At 41.6% G+C, this 22740-nt stretch overlaps 1 protein-coding gene across 2 annotated transcripts in view; it reads right to left on the bottom strand.

Moving 5' to 3' along the window:
• The window catches only part of CFAP43 (cilia and flagella associated protein 43), a 103099-nt gene extending 80829 nt beyond the window's left edge, over positions 1-22270 (bottom strand). For both annotated transcript variants that reach the window (XM_070363411.1, XM_070363410.1), the window contains exons 1-5: positions 22124-22270; positions 20044-20297; positions 10766-10862; positions 4177-4344; positions 1478-1628 (exon numbers count right to left, since the gene is read on the bottom strand). In XM_070363411.1, the coding sequence (XP_070219512.1) occupies positions 1478-1628; positions 4177-4344; positions 10766-10862; positions 20044-20297; positions 22124-22188 (735 nt within the window). In that variant the 5' untranslated portion in view covers positions 22189-22270. The remainder of the gene's footprint in view (positions 1-1477; positions 1629-4176; positions 4345-10765; positions 10863-20043; positions 20298-22123) is intronic.
• Positions 22271-22740: the final 470 nt, after the last annotated feature.

Here is a 22740-nt window from a genome sequence, read left to right as displayed (position 1 = left end):
ATCAAAAACTAAACATAGAAACATATTTTCCAGTTGTAAATCTTGAAGGCCGACGCGTTTGTTTTTACTTTGCTGCCCCATTGTGGCTGAGTGTGGTTGCATTTCCAAGGCTAAGACTTGAACTATTAACAGGAATTAGTTACCTTCTGTAATCAGGAAAAGTGAGTAACTGTCATCCTTTAGAAGAAATACTATAGGCATACAAATTTTGCTTGCCAGAGACTTTTTCATAAACTAATTATTACACGGAACTATTTGAAACATCTGTAGCCTAACGCTCTGCAGTGGTCAGAAGCATTTGGGAATCTCTACTTCCGTTCTCCTTGGCTTGGAGCTTTCACACAAGTGTTCACACACGCAGGTTCCAGAGCCGCAGCAGAATCCAGCTCCTTACTTTCACCCCAAAGACTCTGCAGGTGTCACTCTCTGCCCCGGGCCTCCTTCTTGACCATAACTGTGCCTTACTCCCCAGCTCCCTGTTTACTGTGCTCCAGCCACAGGATTCTCCTCTCAGCTCCTCAAGAATACTGAAATCTCTTCTCTCCCCAGGGCTTTTGCATGTGCAGTGCCCTCTGCCTGAACACTCTTCACCCGGCTTGTAGCAGGAGGAATGCCCCTCGTCCTTCAGTCATCCCTCCAGAGGCCTTCCTTGAGCAGCCTATTGATCTCTCCCTCCCCTCCACCCCCATCTCCCATCTATCCTGTTATAACACTTGCCACATTTTGCAACTATTTACTCTATCTCTACTTTTGGTACTGATGTCTTGTCTCTGTCTCCCTAATACAATGGATGCTCCGAGAGGTAGGCCTATGCCTGGTTGGTCACCACATGACCCTGTTGTCTAAAACTGTGACTGTTATACACAAGGAGCTTGGTAAGTATCTGCTGAATGAAAAAAATAATGAGTGACTGTTGGCAAACTCCCTTATGAAACTTTCTGCCACTGTTTTCCAGGGCCTCATTCTCTCCTGGATTTTCTCCTATTTCAGTGACTGTGCCTCTTCAGACTCTACTTCTTCCTCCTGTCTTTTGCAGACATTTTCCTCTCTGGCTCTCTTCCCTGACACCCTCTCTCCTTTCCCTCACCCCCTACTTATTCCCCCACCCCATGCTCCATGCTCCCACTATCCTCTCTGCAGTAGTAACTCTAACTTATTTCGTTTCCAGCCCTGCCTTCTCTCTGACGCTAGGTCCACATTGCCCATGTCCACCTGGCATCTCCACCTGGATGCCATCCAGCACTCCAAAATCAGTATGTCCAACTCTGAAATCACAGCTAGGCCTCCTGCTTCAGTTAGCAAGGGCCATCATCTTCCTAGTCACTCAAACTCAAACTCAGAACTCCAGAGCCTTCATCTTTCATGGTCTCCAGGGTTAATCTGTAATAAAAACCAGGAAGATCCTCTCTATCTTGCCTGTCTCATGGGATGGTCATGAAAGCCAACAGGCACACAAGGAGAGGGGCCAGGTCATTACCCTGAAAGTTTCTGCCTCTTCACCCACGAGTCCAGCAATGGCTGACACAGGGAGCACAGGTCCATAGATAGGATCCTTGGGCAACGACTGGGGAAAAATGACATCTGTCTCATTAAAAAAGGATCCATCTTCCAAAGGCAGTTTTACTGACCTGTAGGGGGAAAAAAGACATCAGAACAATCAGATTAACAGAAACTAGTCATTGATAGAACTGCTTCATATAAGTGGTAAGCAAAGTGGGAGGTGTTACAACTCATGAAAAAAAAAAACTAACAGAAACCATTCAAAAGTAAAAGAGTAGATTTAAAACTATTTATCATAAAAGGACAGGTAATACACAGTCATGAATCAAGTACATAGGGATTTTTCAAACATTTTAAAAGTTAGTATCCAAAGCAGAAATTGGAAACTTGAATGCTGCCAGGGGTTAGGCTAGTGTTGTGTGACCAGGTGGGACTGTGGCAGACGGGAAAGGATTTTCCCTCCTGTCTGGGCACAGAGTTCCTGAAACTCTTATAAGTTCCTAAGTGCATTAGGAGCTTCTTTTGTTCTATTGAGGTGATTCTGGGTGGGCTCCTGAAAGGCTCCTGAATGGGTACTGCTCACCAGAAAGACCAAGCCATGACTAGAGGCTTGGAAGTTTCAGTTTCTACTCCCATCTTCCAGAGAGAGCAGAGGAGCTAGAAATGGAGCAAATAATTGATCATGTAATGGTAGGGAGTCTGGAGAGCTTCCAGGTTGGTGAACACATACACTGGGAGGGTGATGCAGTCTAACCCACTCCTAGAAATGGGACAGAAATTCCTTCATTCAAGACCCTCCAAGACCTCACCCCATGTATCACCACCTGGCTGCTCATCTGCATCCTTCATCATATCCTTCAATAAACTAGTAAATGTCAGTAAGTGCTGTCCTGAGTTCTGTGACTTGTTCTTGCAGATTAATGTAACCCCAGGAGTGGGTCATTGAAATCTGTAATCTGTAGCTGGTTAGTCGGAAGTACAGGTAACAACCTAGTCTGAAGCTAGCATCTGAAGTGGAAGGGGGAGAGCAGTCTTGTAGGACCGAACCCTTAGCCTGTGGAATCTGGTTCTACCTCTGGGTAGAGTGTCAGAAATGAGTCGAATCGTAAACACCCAGCTGGTATCACGGAGAATTGTTTGGTGTAGAGGGGAAAACTTCCTCCACAAATGTTAGAAATGAAGTGTTCATTGTGAGAGTAAAGGAGACTCATGAGGAAGAAAAACACAGCAGGGAAGAACTAGGCTTTTTCTCACAAAGAAACAGAAAATCTAAGAATTTTTTCTCTGTACACACCTCCTAAAGCTGGCAGGTGCCACTCAGTTCTAACCAAGAGGGTTGCTGAATTGTGAGAATTTTGATTTCAAGATTTCAAGAGAATATCATAATCTGGAATTGATGAGAAATTTCTCAAATTTTAAATATTGGTAACTAACTCCAATAAAAATACATGGACCAAAATTAACATATATGTAGATTAAACTCAGCTACCTTTACAACCTCTGGTATCAGGAATTTATTTTCAGATTTACCATATATTTACTTTTAAACTATAACATGGTTATAAAGATGAGTTTAGAGAACTCATAGCTTTAGTGTTAAGTTCAAAACGTCCTTGGTTCTGTTGAATAATTTTGAAAAATCATCATGCAAAAATAGTATTTACCACTCAAATGTAAGGCTTAACTAAGTATTTTCAAATCCTGCTTGTTTTCTGATCCAGGACAATCCACTTACTTGACCTCTCATTTTATTTTCTTATAGAAAAATCACAACTCAACATTCAGAACTAGAGAAAAATATTCAAGGGAAATAAAAGAAAATGCGATAAATTACTTGCCTGCCCTGGCAAAGATCTGATAGAGGCATTATCCACTTTATGAAAAGGTACAGTGTTGTCAACTCTGCCCTGAGACAGATTTGGCTATTCAATCAATTATCTTAAAAAAGAAATTGAGACATAAAGAATACTGAGGAGAAAGAAGTGCCTCTCTTAGGGTTCTCCAGTTTGAAAACTTAATTAACTAGCTTTACATTTCTCTTTAAGAAGGCAGGTTTTCAAATCTGCAACTTCAAGAATGTGCATGTCCAATGTCCCCTTAGTCTTTGGGGAGTATGGAGAGAATGGTAGGCTCAGGACCACCTTAAGTCTTTGAACTCTTTTCAACAAAGGTACCATGATCATCAGCTATCACCAGGACATTGGTCTTTTAACTTCTCTTTGACCCAATCCTATCGAAATAGGCAATTCCATACTTCACTACACGCAACGACCCTCTTATTTATGGACAATGTGACTGAAGATATGATCTATACATTTCCCATATCTAAAATGTTCTTATTTTTGAGATTTCAATTGGGTATCAAAATAATAGGTACAAAAAACACGCTCTTTTAGAAATACATATATATTTAATACAATAGGCATATTTTGAAATGGCAAGAGTAAATACAATTTTGGAAAATTAAACCATGTTGTGATAAGGTTGATATTTAAACTCGATGGGAAATCAAGTTAAAGAGAGTCCCTTCAAAATGCAACCAACCACTCCAAAGTATGGGAAAAGATGTTTTAAGATGTGTGTATAAAGCCATTTAATTCACCAAATCGACCCAATCCCGTTACATGAATGCAAACAAAAATCCCCACTTTGCTATGTTGTAATGAAGTCTCTTACTTTGCTTTGAGATAATGCTCCTGGTTACTTCTTTCGATGGCCCACACGGTTACTGCACTTGGACTTGACAAGCACAGCTGGCGCCAATTCATGGGGTTAAAAGTCATCTGGCTCACATCTACACCGGGTTGTGACTTCCTGCACAGAATGACACCTGATTCCCAGTTCCTGAGACAAAGTTGAGTTTGGTGAAAAATAATTCATTTGAATTTCATGTCTTGAGAACATATATCTAATTATTGGGTTGGCCATAAAGTTCATTCAGGCTTTTCCATAAGAGAGAATGAAAACCTGAATGAATTTTTGGCTATTCCCAAAACTTGAAAACAACTTACATAACTTGAGAATTTATTATATAATTTATTAATCTATTATCTTAATATCAAGATTAAAATAATTATGCTTATAATTATAGTGTACCCTCCTAGGAAAGCAAGACAATTATTTTAAAATATTACTTCGCAATGTGCTACTAAGGCTGTTTCATGCTCCTTATCAAATTTGGATTTGACCCATTTATATCTAGAAAGTGGAAAGTACCATCACATGTGCTGAAAAGTGTAGGTGCCTAAATCGCTTCGTACTACAGATGAGTACTCCTTATAAGTTGAGATGCCCTGTACGCACTGATGCCAGCTGAGCATTTACTGAGTTTTAAAAATCACAGTAGGCTTCCCAGGTGGCTCAGCACTAAAGAATCCACTTGCCAATGCAGGAGATGCGGGTTCAGTCCCTGGGTGGGGAAGATCCCCTGGAGAAGGAAATGGCAACCCACTCCAGTATTCTTGCCTGGGAGATCCCATGGATGGAGCAGCCTGGCAGGCTACAGTCCACGGGGTCTCAAAGAGTCAGACACGACTTAGGGACTAAACCACTACCACCTGTCCCTGGAAGAGCCCATAGGGTTATGCTCGGTTACATTGTTTGGTTTTTGCCCCTTTAACAACAAACAAAAATCATAATACTAGTACTTTAAAACAGATTAATTCATTTACCCACTTGAGGGAATATCTTGAATGCCTATCATGAACAAGGTCATTTGCTGGATAAAATAAACAGAAGAAAAATTCATGTGAGCTGTCCCCTCACAAGGAGCCAGAACTCCACTCAGGATTGTGAATTGCAAACTAGAACTAAATTATGTGGAGTTCACCCTGTCTCTTGGCTTCCTCCTGCTTCCACCTCCTTCCATCCCCATCACAGAGGTCCCATCCATCACATTAACTAATCTCTTGCTGGTATCACTGATTCCCTGGATTGTTTTTACTTTCCGCCTCAGATGCCTGGGAAAACACATCAACCCTGGATGGATATGGCTGAAAACCTGAGCTGCTGAAACAAAGGAACAAATATCACAGGACTATGTGTGTCGGTGATATTATAAATTCATGTTTACCACCTACGAGGACCCTCAATACAACCTCCAACCCTCCTTTGTTTCTCTGGTTGGTTCTCTTTCCTATTCTCTAAAGTGCTGATTTTTAATATTCTCCATTTTCCTGAAGGCTCTAACTCCTCCAGCTCCTTCTTACTCTCAGTAAATGGCCTTGATTTCGATGAAGAAAACAGAGGTTATCAGCCGACAATTCCTCCAAATTTCTGAGATCAAGTGTGACAACCTGCCAAGTTCTGTATCATTCTTTCCTTATTCTCTTCTGTTACAATGGAAGACATATCCTCTCTTCTGCTTAAGGCCAGTTTTACCACCGGTGCTCTGGACTCTACAGGTCTTGACTTCTTAAGAACATTAGTTTACCCATTATTCCTTCTCTTTTGCACCTTTGGGCTCTCCCTCTCTCCTGACTCCTCTCTGTCAACCCTGAAGTGCTCATCTGTACCATCTTTTAAAAAATCCCTCCCCTAATCTCACACTTTAATGTGTCTTCCCTTGGAGCCAACCTCCCTGAGTGAGTTGTTTAAACTCACCGCATCGTCTTCCTCACTCCTGTTCTCCCCTCATCCCAGGATATCTGCACCCCATCACCACCATTCCACTGACATAGATATCTGTCTCCCATCTGTCTGTCTCCAAGATCCACTGACATCCACCTTCATCCCAAACCTGGCAGGCTCTTTTCAGTCCTTGTCTAACTTAACTTCTACAGGACTGGTCACTCACCACAACCACCTTCTGGGATGCCTCTTGGACTCTGTCTACAAAGCTCTTATGTGAAGCCCCTAACTGTCAGCCCCATGACTCTTGGACTCTGTCTACAAAGCTCTTACGTGAAGCCCCTAACTGCTCACCACAACTACCTTCTGGGATGACTCTTGGACTCTGTCTACAAAGCTCTTACGTGAAGCCCCTAACTGTCAGCCCCATGCTGTTTCTGGGCCCTGGATCACCTGTTCTGCCTAGCTGACGTGGTGGCTGTCTAACTGCATAGGCTTCAACTGACTTCATGGGCCCACTTTGCTTGCACCTCATCTCAGGCCTGCTCTACACACCAAGAGCCTCAGGTTGCACTAAGTCTGAAAGTGGGGCGGAGTTAATACCCTGTGCAGGGGACTTTTGATTGATGGGGTAACAGGAGTGGTGGGCAAGTTCCCATATCTTCCTCTCCCCTTCCCAGCCCCTTGTGTCACGGCCCAGGGACTGTCCATGTTCACAGTATTCCACAAGGCCTCTCCAAAGACCACCTGTGGCAGAGCAGCTAAGTGGTGCCCAGTGAATTAATGTGCGCTCACATTGGCTCTCTTCCTTCCCTCCCTCCCCCTTTCTAGCTTGCCTCCTTCCTGAAACTGTACTCTCTCCTAAAGAAGGGGCATGTGAGTTTCTGCCTCAGGCTCTGCTTTCTTCAGAATTCAGGCTCAGGTGCGTTCTGGAACCTCCATGCCCCTGTCCGTCCTCGCTCCATGACTGCTCCTTCTGAATGTCCTGTGAGGCCCTTTTCCCCTTTCAGCCTCTTTTATTGGCGTTCCTCTAGGTTCTGTTCAAGGTTCTCTTGTAGGTGCCCTATCCACTTTCAGCACTCTGACTACTAATCTAACAACCCCCAAATGTTAACCTCCAGCACTCTCTCCTGAGCTCTGGTCCTAGCTATCTAGGATAGAGGCAAACTGCGTCTCTCAAAATCTATTCTCCATTTCTCCTTGCTAGTAACAGAGTCCCCGAGTTTTTAACCAGGTACATGGTCACCCACAGTGAGGACCATATTTCCCAGCATGCTTTGTAGCTCCCTGTGGCTTGTGACCAAGCTGGCCAGTGGGCTCTAAGTGGTAGTGATGCGTGCAGTTCCCACGCTACGTGTCCAACAAAGGTTTGTGCTTTCCCCATTCTGCTTTTCTCTTCCATGTGGCTCCCAGAAATGTATGGCTGGTGCCCCACTTTAGACTAGAGATGAGGGCAACACCCTAGGAGTGTGAGAACAACAGAATAGGGGAGACAGATCCCAGACACCAGTAAGCCCCCAGAGCAGCCACAGGCTGCTCATACCCAAACTGCTACACGGGAGAAAAAAACTCCTGTCTTGTTTATGCCATCTCTTTAGGGTGATTTGGGTTTCTGTAGCAGCAACTGAACCTTAATCCTAACTGATATATCAACTGCCAACTAGACATCACCATTTCTTTATCTCAGGCACCCTCAACTCAGCTTGTCCCAACTCATCTTCCCCAAACGCCTCTTCCAACCTCCCTCCACCCAGGCCTTCTATATCTTTCTGAAAAGCACCATCATGTCCCCAGGTTTCCCAAGTCTCAGCTCTGGGTAAAACCCTCAACTGTCCCTCTCGCTCAGCACCATGCCCAACATTCAGTCAGTCACCAAGCCCAATGGTGCTGCCTCCTAAACACCTCCTAAGTATCTCCACTTTCCTGCATCCCTATGCTCACTATTCTAGTCCATGCCACGACTATCTCTCATCTGGACCACCAAAGCCTCCTAATTGATGTTCCCTCCTTGATGTGACCAGAAGATCTTTATATGCAGACTGATCATGTCATTTTCACATCCCTGGTAAAAGCCCTTAATAGACTCCCATTGCTTCTATGATAAAGGATGTGCCAACTTGCATGACTTACACAGAGGATGAGTATCCTTTTGCATTAATTATTAATAACATACCCCTTTCATTCTCACAAGTGTCCAGATTTGGATGATAAACTCCACGGTCACTATTTACAAGGATGATCACACACTGGCCACACACTGTCCCTTTGGGCTTGCCTCTCATGGCTGGTCTCTTGTTTACATCATTACGACCTCTTAAATTAAATTAAATCTTCAAATTTGCCATATTTTCTGACCTCATGGCCTTTGCGCATGCTTTTTCTCTGCTTAGAATCTTCTTCCTTCTCCTCTTCACAAATCTCATTCCTCCTCATCTTTTAAGCATTGTTATGGATGGATTTGTGTCTCCCACAATTCATAGGTTAAGGTCCTCACCCTCAGTATCTCAGAGTGTGACCTTATTTGGAAGGAGGGTCTTTCCTAAATGAAATGAAGTCATTTAGTGTGGCCCGACTCCAATATGATTAGTGACCTTAGAAAGGGGGAAATTAAGAGACAGATATACAAACAAGGAGAACACCATGTGAACATGAGGACAGTTATTCACAATCAGGAACAAATTCTCTGTCACAGCTCAGCAGGAATCAATCCTGGTGACACTTGATCTCAGATTTCTGCCCTCCAGAACTGAGACAATAAATTTCTGTGGTTAAACCACTCAGGTTGTGGTACTTTGTTAATGGCAGCCCTAGCAAACTAAAACAATCATTAACAGGTGAGTGAGTAAACAGATTGTGCTATATACCATGGAATACAAAGGAATGAACTCTCGAAACACACAGCAGCGTGGGAGAATTTAAAATAACTGTGCAGCATGGAAGAAGTCAGATTTAAAAAACAGTATATAATGTATATGCAATTCTATAAGACGCAAACTAACTCAGAGTGAGAGAAAATACACCACTGGTTCCCCAGGGGTGAAGGCAGGGAAGCAATGGTGTACAGGCATGTGTGCCCAGTCACTCCGTCACGGCCGACTCTATGAGGCCCCACGGACTGTAGCCCACCAGGCTTCTCTGTCCATGGGATTTCCCAGGCAAGAATACTGGGGTGGGTTGCTGTTTCCTTCTCCAGGGGATCTCCCCAAAACAGGGATCAACCTTGAGTCTCTTGCGTCCCCTGCATTGCCAGGTGGGTGCTTTACCCTGGGAAGCCACATGTATGTGTGGCATACCTGGATCTGAAGGAAGGATCTGAAGGAGCACAGGAAAACTTTCGGAGATGATGGATATGTTCATCATCCTGGTCATGGTGATGGTTTCATGAATAAGTCAAAAGTCATCAAGTTGTATATATATAGTTTGCTGCTGCTGCTGCTGCTAAGTCGCTTCAGTCGTGTCCGACTCTGTGCGACCCCAGAGACGGCAGCCCACCAGGCTTCCCTGTCCCCGGGATTCTCCAGGCAAGAACACTGGAGTGGGTTGCCATTTCCTTCTCCAATGCATGAAAGTGAAAAGCGAAAGTGAAGTCGCTCAGTCATGTCCGACTCTAGTGACGCCATGGACTGCAGCCTACCAGGCTCCTCCATCCATGGGATTTTCCAGGCAAGAGTACTGGAGTGGGGTGCCATTGCCTTCTCCAATATATATAGTTTATTATACATCAATTATATCTCAGTAAAGTTGTTTTATTTTTTTTAAGTTACTCTATATAAACTAAATGTTGTTCTCTGAATCTAGATTATTACATTCTTCCATGAGAAATGCTGATGTGTGTGTGTGTGTGTGTGAGAGCACTCAGTGATGTCTAACTCTTTGCAACCCCATGGACTGACACCCACCAGGCTCCTTGGAACCTTTCCATGGAACTTTGCAGGTAAGAATACTGGAGTGGGTTGCCATTTACTTCTCCAGGGGATCTTCCCTACCCAGGGACTGAATCCAAGTTTCTTGCTTCTCCTGCATTGGCAGGTGGCTTCTTTAACAGCTGAGTCACCACAGAAACCCCGAGAAAAGCTGGTATGTAAGGGGTATTCTCAATAATCGTTGGAACATTCCATATTTCACCTTAATAAGACAAATTCCCCCAGAAGGAGTCTATGTTATGGATAGAACAGTGAGTGCATCTTTGAAGGTGGCCACATGAAGTGACCCAGTAAAGACCAGACTTATTAACAAGTCTTATTAACAAGTATTTTCTTTACAGCTGGAAAATGGGGTATGATGTTCTACTCTCTGTACATATAATTGTTCTAATGTCCCTAAAAATAATTACTTCAAACTGAGCTCTAATATAGGGACATCTTAATTTCAACATTAGTGGAAAATATAAAATAATTCAAAGGTATCATATGATTTAAGAAAAGATAAAACTTTATGTAATTATCCATGTATTCTTTACCTGACAAAGGAATATTATAACACATTAATAAGAAGAGAAAGACAGTAGTTAATCTGTTAGCTTTTGCCCTGCCAATTTGCTGCCTGAAAGTGGTGATTAAGCCAATGATTAGGACTTTTATTTTTTTCACTTTTCCTTGTTCCAGATTTTTCATGTAGATGTCCTTTGATACAATCTAGAAGGATACGATCAAAATGTGACCCAATGAAAAGAATTCTGCAGGAGGCTGCAACTTACCAGAGGGCCAGTTCAAATTCTGGAAGGGAGGAGTAACTAGCCAGGTAGGTGCCACAGTAACTGAAGGAAAGTAAAGTGTAGTCTAGGAGAACGTTGCCTATAATATAAAAACCCATTATAAGGATTTAATCATGTGCAGATTAACTATAGTCTTATAGTTTAATTTCCCTTATTTAATAATTTTTACATAATTCAAGAGCTTTGGGCCCTAGAATAAGACATGTCTTGACTGACATCTAACACTATTGATAGAAAGTTATGAGCAAAGTGAAGATCCATTTTTAAAAGATTTTAGAGTGAATTAAGCCATGGGGTTGCTGTCTCGTGACTTCAGTGCAAAATTGAGTACACTGCACCATGCACGTCCCCATGTGACTGGAAATGGCCCAAGAATAAATACATGAAACATGGTAATTAGAAAAGTTATTCATGCAAACAACTTGAAAAACCTTGAACAGCTGCAATAATTCTAGCTTGCTTCCATATCTCTGCCTCGTAGGTCATATCTGGCCCTTAGCTTGATATCTTTCAGCCTTTAGCACAACTAAAAAAGTTCTTTTCTCATTTGTACCTGCAGCTGAAGAAATGAAACATGACTTTAAAAGTCTTAGCAACATGTTTAAAATGTGCACAGTGAGGATGCTAATACAGGGAAGTATCTGCGTCTGCCTTCCTTATATGTGAGGCTCTGGTCTCCCCTCCTTTAGCTGCTGCTCCTCAGTGTGGCCCCAGAGATGCAAGCTTTGCCTTCTATGTTTGTCTTCTTTACATTCATGTCTTTGTATCACTTTTTACCTCTACCTTCAACAACAATAACAAAAATGTTATCAATTTAACACTCTGCCTAGCAATTATAAGCTTTTAAAAAATTGTGACCTTGATAAGCAGAAAAATTTCATCTAAGTTTAAGATACTCTTTTAAATGAATGTTGAAAAATAAATAAAATGAATATTGAGACAGAAGACTTTATGCTTTTGGACATTGTTAGTCTTGTGGTTTGGATAAGCTCTTTTTCCACTGCTCTATCAGAATATCTGTCTTTGTTCCTTATTTCATAAATTCTCTGAAAATACTTGGTCATATTTGTTCAAATATTTCCCTCAGTTTGTTATTTGCTTTTTAATTTTTATGGTATTTTAGATGTTCACAAGTTTTAAATTTGTATGTAATCAAAAATATGTCTATTTTAAGTTGCATCCTTTATGTGAAAAGTTCTTCTCCGTTCTCAAATTATTTCAACTTTCCACCACATATTTTCTAACTTTCGATGGGTTTGTTGTTTAGAATGAGGTCTTATTTTTGTTTGATATAAGTTTTGGTGTACAGTATGATAACAATGAGTACGTAACTTGATCCTTTTGTTCTAATAAGTTTTCTTAACACCATCATTGAATGATTCAGATCATCTATTGTGCGTGTGTGTGCCTGTCTGGGAGCATCTGCATCATACACTTAGCCTTATAGATCCTAGAGCCCGTCCCCAGCCTTCAGTCCTTCCACTGATGGAGTGATCTATACGCCTGTACCACGACCCACCTGTCTACAACACCATAATGCTAAGAGGGCCCTTGGCCTTGGCATCAAGCTCTTTCAAATTATTCTCATTCTCTACTTTTTGTTCTGGAATAACATCTATTTAAGTACTCCTGGCTCTCTAAAACATGATAAACTTATGATTTACATTCTGTGAAGAATATGAGAAATATAGTTATAATAACTATAATTTTCATGCAGAAATACACCTTTTATGTTTAAATATTTTGTATCAGTGACTTTTATGTTTTTCTTCATTGAGATCGGTCACATTTCTTCCTTGAAGCATTCCTAAGTGTTTAAATCTTCCAATTGCATGGATATTTATTTTGAAATCGGCATCTTACTGAGCATTATTTTATTAGTCTTATTACACTATTATCTATTAACTCCTTTTCCATAGGTATAATTTTTCAGTTTCATATTTTGTTGCATTGGCTGGGAACTCCAAGTTGGTCTTAATATTAGTGGTAGCAACAGGTATCCTCAGTGACTTAGTCCTAACTTAATTGTAAATGCTTTTAGAGTTTCACTATTTAACATGAATGCTGGCTATTGGTTTGAATTAACTTTCATTGCTTGAACAGGGCAACAGCCAAATAATAAAGCTTTGGGAAATTTTAAAGAAGAAGGGTAGTTACATTCATGTACTGGCATACTTTGGAGATTCTGGGTTTGGCTTCAGACCAGTGCAATAAACCAAATACTGCAAAAAGAAAGTCACAAGATTTTTTTGGTTTCCCAGTACATATAAAAGTTATGTTTAAACTATACTATAGTCTAGTAAGTGTGAAATAGAATTATGTTTTTAAAATGTACCTTTCTTAATTTTAAAATATTTTATTACCAAAAGATGGGGCTTCCCTGATAGCTCAGCTGGTAAAGAATCTACCTGGAATTCAGGAGACTCCGGTTCGATTCCTGGGTCGGGAAGATCTGCTGGAGAAGGTACAGGTTACCCACTCCAGTATTACTGGACTTCCCTGGTGACTCAGACTGTAAAGAATCTGCCTGCAATGCGGGAGACCTGGGTTCAATCCCTGGGTTGGAAAGATCCCCTGGAGAAGAGATTACCAAAAGATGCTAAGCATCATTTGAGCCTTTAGTAAATAACAATCTTTTTGCTGGTGGAGGGACTTGCCTCGATGTTGATGGCTGCTGTCTGACTGGGGAAGTGATTGCTGAAGGCTAGGTGGCTGTGGCAATTACAGGAAGACAATATGAAGTTTGCCACATCAAAGTCTCTTCCTTTCATGAATGATATCTCTATAGCATACAATGCTGTTTGATAGCATTTGACCCAGTGTAGAACTCCTTTCAAAACTGAAGTCAGTCTTCTCAAACTCTACCATCACTTTATCAACCAAGTTTATGTAATATTCTAAACCCTTTCTTGTCATTTCAACAACCTCATAGCATTGTCACCAGAAATAGATTCCAACTCAATAAACTACTTTCTTAGCTCATCCATGATAAGAAACTCCTCATCTGTTTAAGTTTCACAATGAGAGTGCAGCAATTCAGTCACGTCTTCAGGCTCCACTTCTCATTCTAGTTCTCCTGCTATTTCCACCACATCTGCAATGACTTCCTCCACTAAAGTCTTGAACCGCTGAGTCATCCATCAGGGTGGGAATCCACTCCTTTCAAACTCCTATTAGTATTGATATTTTGACCTCTTTCAATGAATTACAAATGTTCTTAATTGCATCTAGAATGGTGAATATTTTTTATAGGTTTTCAATCTATTAATACTTTGCCCAGACCTACTAAAGAGTCACTCCCTATGGCACCTACAGTCTTACAAAATATATTTCTTGAACAATAAGACTTGACAGGAGAAGTTACTTCTTGATCCACAGGCTGCAGAAGGGATGCCGTGTTATCAGGCATGAAAACATTAATCTCACTGTACATCCTCATCAGAACCCTTGGGTGACCAGCTGCACTGTCAATGAGCAGTAATATTTTGAAAGGAATTTCTTTTCTGAGCAGTAGGTCTCAATAGTGAAATATTAAATTATTAAACATTAAATATTTTACTGAATATTAAAATATTTAGTAAAACATTCTGTAAATAGATATGCTCTCATCCAGGATGTGTAGAGACAACCGGATTTGTACAGTACACACAGAGTAGATTTACCACAACTTTTAAGAGCTCTAGATTTTCAAAATGGTAAATGAGCATTGGCTTCAACTTCAAGTCACAAGCTGCATTTATCCCTAACAAGAGTCAGCCTGCCTTTGAAGCTTTGAAACCAGGTACTGAATCTCTTCCTCTGTTTCTTTGCATTTATCACTGAGGAAGGTTTTATCTCTCCTTGATATTCTTTGGAACTCTGCATTCAAATGGGTGTATCTTTCCTTTTCTCCTTTGCTTTTCACATCCCTTCTTTTCACAGCTATTTGTAAGGCCTCCTCAGACAGCCATTTTGCTTTTTTGCATTTCTTTTTCTTGAGGATGGTCTTGATTCCTGTCTCCTGTACAATGTCACGAACCTCCATCCATAGTTCATCAGGCACTCTATCAGATCTAGTCCCTTAAATCTATTTTTCATTTCCACTGTATAGTCATAAGGGATTTGATTTAGGTCATACCTGAATGGTCCAGTGGTTTTCTCCACTTTATTCGATTTCAGCCTGAATTTGGCAATAAGGAGTTCATGATCTGAGCCACAGTCAGCTCCCGATCTTGTTTTTGCTGACTGTATAAAGCTTCTCCATCTTTGGCTGCAAAGAATATAATAAATCTGATTTTGGACATCTGGTGATGTCCATGTGTAGAGTCTTCCCTTGTGTTGTTGGAAGAGGGTGTTTGTTATGACCAGTGCGTTCTCTTGGCAGAACTCTATTAGCCTTTGGCCTGCTTCATTCTGTACTCCAAGGCCAAATTTGCCTGTTACTCCAGGTGTTTCTTGACATCCTACTTTTGCATTCCAGTCCCCTATAATGAAAAGGACATCTTTTTTGAGTGTTAGTTCAAGAAGGTCTTGTAGGTCTTCATAGAATTGTTCAACTTCAGCTTCTTCAGTGTTACTGGTTGGGGAATAGACTTGGATTACCGTGATATTGAATGGTTTGCCTTGGAAACGAACGGAGATCATTCTGTTGTTTTTGAGACTGCATCCAAGTACTGCATTTTGGACTCTTTTGTTGACCGTGGTGGCTGCTCCATTTCTTCTAAGGGATTCCTGCCCACAGTAGTAGATATAATGGTCATCTGAGTTAAATTCACTCATTCCAGCCCATCTTAGTTCACTGATTCCTAGAATGTCGATGTTCTCTCTTGCCATCTCCTGTTTGACCACTTGCAATTTGCCTTGATTCATGGACCTAACATTTCAAGTCCCTATGCAATATTGCTCTTTACAGCATCGAACCTTGCTTCTATCACCAGTCCCATTTACAACTGGGTGTTGTTTTCACTTTCACTCCATCCCTTCATTCTTTCTGGAGTTATTTCTCCACTGATCTCCAGTAGCATACTGGGCACCTACCAACCTGGGGAGTTCATCTTTCAGTGTCCTATCTTTTTGCCTTTTCATACTGTTCATGGGGTTCTCAAGGCAAGAATACTGAAGTGGTTTGCCATTCCCTTCTCCAGTGGCCCACATTCTGTCAGGACAGAAATGGTAGGGATCTAACTGAAGCAGAAGATATTAAGAAGAGGTGGCAAGGATACATAGAAGAACTGTACAAAAAAGATCTTCATGACCCAGATAATCATGATGGTGTGATCACTCACCTAGAGCCAGACATCCTGGAATGTGAAGGCAAGTGGGCCTTAGGAAGCATCACTACAAACAAAGCTAGTGGAGGTGAAGGAATTCCAGTTGAGCTATTTCAAATCCTGAAAGATGATGCTGCAAAAGTGCTGCACTCAATATGCCAGCAAATTTGGAAAACTCAGCAGTGGCCACAGGACTGGAAAAGGTCAGTTTTCATTCCAATCCCAAAGAAAAGCAATGCCAAAGAATGCTCAAACTACCGCACAATTGCACTCATCACCTGGTGGGCTGCCATCTATGGGGTTGCACAGAGTCGGACACGACTGAAGCAACTTAGCAGGAGCAGCACATGCTAATAAAGTAATGCTTAAAATTCTCCAAGCCAGGCTTCAGCAATACATGAACCATGAAATTCCAGATGTTCAAGCTGGTTTTAGAAAAGGCAGAGGAACCAGAGATCAAATTGCCAACATCCGCTGGATCATCGAAAAAGCAAGAGAGTTCCAGAAAAACATCTATTTCTGCTTTATTGATTATGCCAAAGCCTTTGACTGTGTGGATCACAATAAACTGTGGGAAATTCTGAAGGAGATGGGAATACCAGACCACCTGACCTGCCTCTTGAGAAACCTTGTATGCAGGTCAGGAAGCAACAGTTAGAACTGGACATAGAACAGCAGACTGGTTCCAAATAGGAAAAGGAGTATGTCAAGGCTCTATATTGTCACCCTGCTTATTTAACTTCTATGCAGAGTACATCATGAGAAACACTGGGCTGGAGGAAACACAAGCTGGAATCAAGATTGCTGGGAGAAATATCAATAACCTCAGATATGCAGATGAAACCACTCTTATGGGTGAAAGTGAAGAACTAAAAAGCCTTTTGATAAAAGTGAAAGAGAAGAGTGAAAAAGTTGGCTTAAAGCTCAACATTCAGAAAACTAAGATCATGGCATCTGGTCCCATCACTTCGTAGCAAATAGATGGGGAAACAGTGGAAACAGTGGCTGACTTTATTTTTCTGGGCTCCAAAATCACTTCAGATGGTGATTGCAGCCATGAAATTAAAAGACGCTTACTCCTTGGAAGGAAAGTTATGACCAACCTAGACAGCATATTAAAAAGTAGAGACATTACTTTGTCCACAAAGATCCATCTAGTCAAGGGTATAGTTTTTCCAGTAGTCAAGTATGGATGTGACAGTTGGACTGTGAAGAAGGCTGAGCGCCGAAGAATTGATGCTTTTGAACTGTGGTGTTGGAGAAGACTCTTGAGAGTCCATTGGACTGCAAGGAGATCCAAACAGTTCATCCTAAAGGAGATCAGTCCTGGGTGTTCATTGGTAGGACTGATGTTGAAGCTGAAACTCCAATACTTTGGTCACCTGATGCGAAGAGCTGACTCACTTGAAAAGACCCTGATGCTGGGAAAGATTGAGGGCAGGAGGAGAAGGGGACGACAGAGGATGAGATGGTAGGATGGCACCACCGATTCAATGGACATGGGTTTGGGTGGACTCCGGGAGTTGGTGATGGACAGGGAGGCCTGGCATGCTGCGGTTCATGGGGTTGCAAAGAGTCGGACATGACAGCAACTGAACTGAACTGAACTGAACTGACGTCTTCTCTCTGTATTAAAGTCCTAGAAGGCATCTTCTTGCAGTACAAAGCTGATTCATCTAAATACACTGAAGATCTGTTCCATAGTCTAGCCACCTTTATTAGCAAGATCTCTCGGATGACTTCCTACAGCTTCTTCATCAGCACTTGTTGCTTCACCTTACACTTCTATATTATGGAGACGACTTCTTTCTTTAAACCTCATGAACCAATGACTGATAGCTTTGAATTTTTCTTCTGCAGCTTCCTCAGCTCGCTCAGTCTTCATAGAACTGAAGCGTTAGGGCCTGGCTTTTGATTAGGTTTTGGCTTAAGGGAATTTAAGGCTATTTGATCATACAGATCATTAAAACTTTCTCCATATCAGCAGTGATGCTATTTTGCTTTCTTATATCTGTGTTCACTGGAGCAGCACTTTGAATTTCCTTTAAGAACTTTTCCTTTGCATTCACAACTTAGTTAACTATTTGGTGCAAGAGGCCTAGCTTTTGACCCCTCTTGGCTTTTGACATGTCTTCTTCACCGAGCTTAATTATTTCTAGCTTTTGATTTAAAGGGAGAGGTGTGTGACTCTTCCATTCACTTGAACACTTAGAGGCCTTTGTAAGGTTATTGTGCTACATGCTCAGTCGTTTCAGTCGTGTTTGACTCTTTGAGACACTATGGACTGTAGCCTGCCAGACTCCTCTGTCCATGGGATTCTCCAGGCAAGAATACTGGAGTGGGTTGCCGTTTCCTCTTCCAGGGGATCTTCCCTACCCAGGGATCGACCCGCATCTGCAGTGCCTCCTGCATTGCAAACAGATTCTTTACCACCGAGCTACCAGGGAAGTTATTAATGGCCTAATTTCAATATTGTAGGGTTATTAATGGGCTTAATTTCAATATTGTTGTGTCTCAAGAAATAGAGAGGCTTGAAGAGGGAGACAGAGACAGGGGAATGGTTGTTTAGTGGAACAGTCAGCACATAACAAAAGATTTAGAGATTAAGTCTGCCATCTTATATGGGTGTAGTTTGTGGCACCCCAAAACAAATACAACGGTAACTGTATTCTATTGAATAGGGCACTGATCACTATAACACATATTATAATAATGAGAAAGCTTGAAAAATTGTAATAACTACTAAAATGTGACACAGAGACACAAAGTGAGCAAATACTAATTGTTAAAATGGTGCCAGTAGACTGGCTCAATGCAGGGCTGCAATGAACCTTCAATCTTTAAAAAATACAGTATCTATAAAGCACAATAAAGCAAAGCATAATAGAACAAGATATGACTGTAGATAGTTCCCAATGCATGAGTCAGGGTTATGTTTTAAATGTTATTTTACTCTGTTGAGAACACAGATTTCCCACAAATAAAATATTAAATGATAAATTTCTTGGCATGATCCAAACACTTCTTTCACCAAAAGTTACTGAATTAAGACGCTACAGCCTCAAGCCTTCCTGAGATTCTGCCCAAGATGTGTTACATGAGGGAATGGTTACATTGGGGCTTCAGTAGATGTGCAGTAGGCCAGTCTGGGACAGTTGTGTCTATGAATGAGTTAATAATAACTTAAATGGTAGGAAACATTGATTGATATTGTATATATGACATACGGAGAAAGAAGCGGCAACCCACTCCAGTATTCTTGCCTGGGAAATTGCATGGACAGAGGAGTCTAGTGTACTGTCCATGGGGTTGCAGGAGTCAGACATGACTAAACAATATGTGATATATATATATATATATATACACACACACACATTATATATACACATATTTTCACATACATTATATATTATTCAATTATATATGTTATATATAATTTAATTTGTTAACAGTAGATACCATTATCTTCATTTCATGCATAAGGAAATTGAGACTCAGAGACTTATCCTTTAGAAGTTATATGATATCCATTCAGTTAGATTTTCAATAAATCACAAGGAAAGAAAATATTGTTCTGAAAAAGTTTTACATACAGCATTTACTGTTCTAATAGAGTATTCTAATCCAGCACCTTTCAAGTTTAATGTACATATGAATCACCTAGGGAATTTGGTTAAAATGTAGATTACAATTCAGTAAGTACGGGATGAGAGCAGAGTTTCTGCATTTACAACAAGCATCCGAGGTGATGCAATGTTGATTGTAAGGAGAACACATATTGAGTAGCAAGGCTCTAGCCTACTTAATTAAATTCTCAGTGATCACCCTGTTTCCTTCCTTATAAATGTGTATTCCAAAAAAACAAAACAAAAACCACCAAAACTGAAAAAACAACCTTTCAAAAGAAAAAAAAAAAAAAAGAAAGAAAACCTTCATGTATAAGAGCTAGATCTGGCCACATCTTAAAACAAAATCTTTCCGTCATGTCAGAGGAAGGGTCTTGTACGATACCTTTTAATTTGGTCCTTCTGGTTAACCCAGGAAAGTTGTATATGTATATGAGTGGTCTTAGCCGTCGATCAGAAAAAGCCACAACTTCATAAGGAATGTTAGTTGCCACGACACCCACAATTCCATTCATACACTGGAGTACAGTTCTTTTCTTGGTTTCAATATTGATAAATATTACGAAATTCCCAGAAGGGTAGCAAATGGTGCTGTCGTTGACAAAATGAACATTCTGCTTGGGGAATCCTTGCACCCATCTTTGGGGGAAAAAAATAGGTCACATCAGTAGAATAGAATATATTTCAAATACTTTTTCTTTCTGTTTTAAACAAGGCAAACAATAGATCATGAACATTTTTGAAACTCATCTATTCTCTTTTCACCCCCTTTCTGCCCCAAACCATCTCTCAGATAAAAGAACACACAAGGTTGCTGTGAGACCAGTTCCAGTTCAGGCAATAAAGAAACTTAAGTGAAGACCTAAAGTTCCACAGGTCTTGAGAATCTTCTTCAGAGAGTTTTCTAGTGAAGCACAACCTCTGTTCAAACCTCTGAGAAAATCTCAGAAGGATTTCTGAGGTCTTGTATGCATGGAAAAGAAAAAGTAAAAACGGGAGAGAGCAAAAAGAGCTTGATCCTAATAGAAAACAGGTGCATCCTCAGCCTTACCTTTAAAACTAATTTTAATTTTAAAATAAATGTTTAAAAAAGGTTTAAATAAGATAGCCTGGATCCACCTGAAACTATCACAAGATTGTTGGTCAGCTATGCTGCTGCTGCTGCTAAGTCGCTTCAGTGGCGTCCGACTCTGTGCGACCCCATAGACGGCAGCCCACCAGGCTCCCCCGGACCCTGGCATTCTCCAGGCAAGAGCACTGAAGTGGGTTGCCACTATACTCCAATATAAAATGAAAAGTTTAAAAAAGAGAGAGAGAGCCTGCTTAGTGGTTCTGAGCCAAATAGGAAAGTTGCTTCTTTACTAAGATGGAGTGTGTGCAGCTATATTTTAGATCTAAAACTACAGATAAATGCACAAAGTAAAAGAAGTAAGTAGACAAGAATGAAAAGGTTAGAACACAAAAGTAATATATTTTTAAGTAAGGAGTGTGTGGTGAATGCTAAGCTAGAGGAAGAAGACAAAGATGAGAGTCTGAGATGAGGGGAGAGTCTACCTCTATTTAAATGTTAAAGATAAGCTTAAAGATGATGTAGGGAGAAGGCAATGGCACCCCACTCCAGTACTCTTGCCTGGAAAATCCCATGGATGGAGGAGCCTGGTGGGCTGCAGTCCATGGGGTCGCTGAGAGTCGGACACGACTGAGCGACTTCACTTTCACTAGGGACGGGGGAGCCTGATGGGCTGCCGTCTATGGGGTCGCACAGAGTCGGACACGACTGAAGCGACTTAGCAACAGCAGCAAAGATGATGTAGAGGACCAGAGAAAGACACTGGTTCGGAGAGAAACTTCAAGGGAATAGGGAGTACAGCCAGGACCGGTGAAGGATGCTGTGTGGAACACGGTGCAAGTAACACTCTAGAATGTGGATGGAAAGCAATACCAATTTACACCTGCGCAGCGTTTTGTTTTTCAAAAGCCACTACAAGTGCAAACAAATCCAGAGTCGGTGGATAGGAGACAGAAGGAAGGGACTGATGGCCCTAAGTACGGAGAAAATCACCAAAGAGCATTAGGATGGAAAGAGGGCTGTCACCGGGATGCGTGTGGGCGGTGGGGAACATGAAAGGAAAAGATTATTGACGGTAATAGCCAGAAAGAGGAGGCAGAAATAAAGAGTGTAGGAGAGCAGTACTGGGTAAGACAGCGGCGGGGTCGGGGGTGGGGGGTGAGTTTGGGGGAGGGGCAGGGAGGAGTAGAAAGAGATGGAACTGTTGTCATTGAATAAGGAAATGAGGGGAGCGAAGTCACAGAGAAAGGAAGTCTGAAGGAAGGCGTTGGTGGCTGAAGAAGAGGTCGAATTTTTGGGACGGCAGGTCTACAGGACAAGATGAAGCAAAGGGTAAGGAGAGGTTGTAGTTCTGAGGGAAAATTTCCGCGAGGAGTCAGTCGCAGGGACGCCGCACCTCACGGACAGGGACGCGCCAAGGGCGACGTTGTGGACTTCATCTCGCTCCCGGCCTTGCGCCATGGCCCAGATATTTCTCAGCCGGCCGGGGGCAGCCAACACCTGACTCAGGCCAGGGTCCGCAACGGTTACCTAAGGTTCCTGGCTGCTGGGCTGGCAGAGCCGCCACTGTTTACACCGTATCCGGGATACCGTAACTCCTGAGCCCATTGGTTCTGCCCTTTAAGCTTCTCTCTCTTAAGCCAAGCGGATTGGTGGAAGAGCTGAGCTGTCTCAACCAATGGGAGAGCGGAGGGCAAAACAAGAGGCTGGCCCCGGGTGGGTGCTGGAGTGATCCAGCCTCGGACAAGTAATTACACAAATAATAAATGGCATTAACAGGCTTTAGTATTGAGTGCTGACCGTGCCAGACGTTGTTCCAAGGGCGGTTCAGATATTATTTCATTTAATATTCAAATCCTCTATCAGACCCATTTTGTAGAAAAGAAAAGCAGGGTGAGAGAAGTAATTGCCCAAGACTACAAAACTGAGAGGGACTTAAAGCCAGATCGAGTCTAAATCTAGAGCTTCAAACCTTTGGTTACTAATTACATACTCTAATATACCCTCCACTAT

This window comes from Bos mutus, chromosome 26 (assembly GCF_027580195.1).
Source record: "Bos mutus isolate GX-2022 chromosome 26, NWIPB_WYAK_1.1, whole genome shotgun sequence".
NCBI classification, from domain to species: Eukaryota; Metazoa; Chordata; class Mammalia; order Artiodactyla; family Bovidae; genus Bos; species Bos mutus.
The sequence above is the reverse complement of the archived record's forward strand: the minus strand, read 5'-3'. Positions and strand labels throughout refer to the sequence as shown.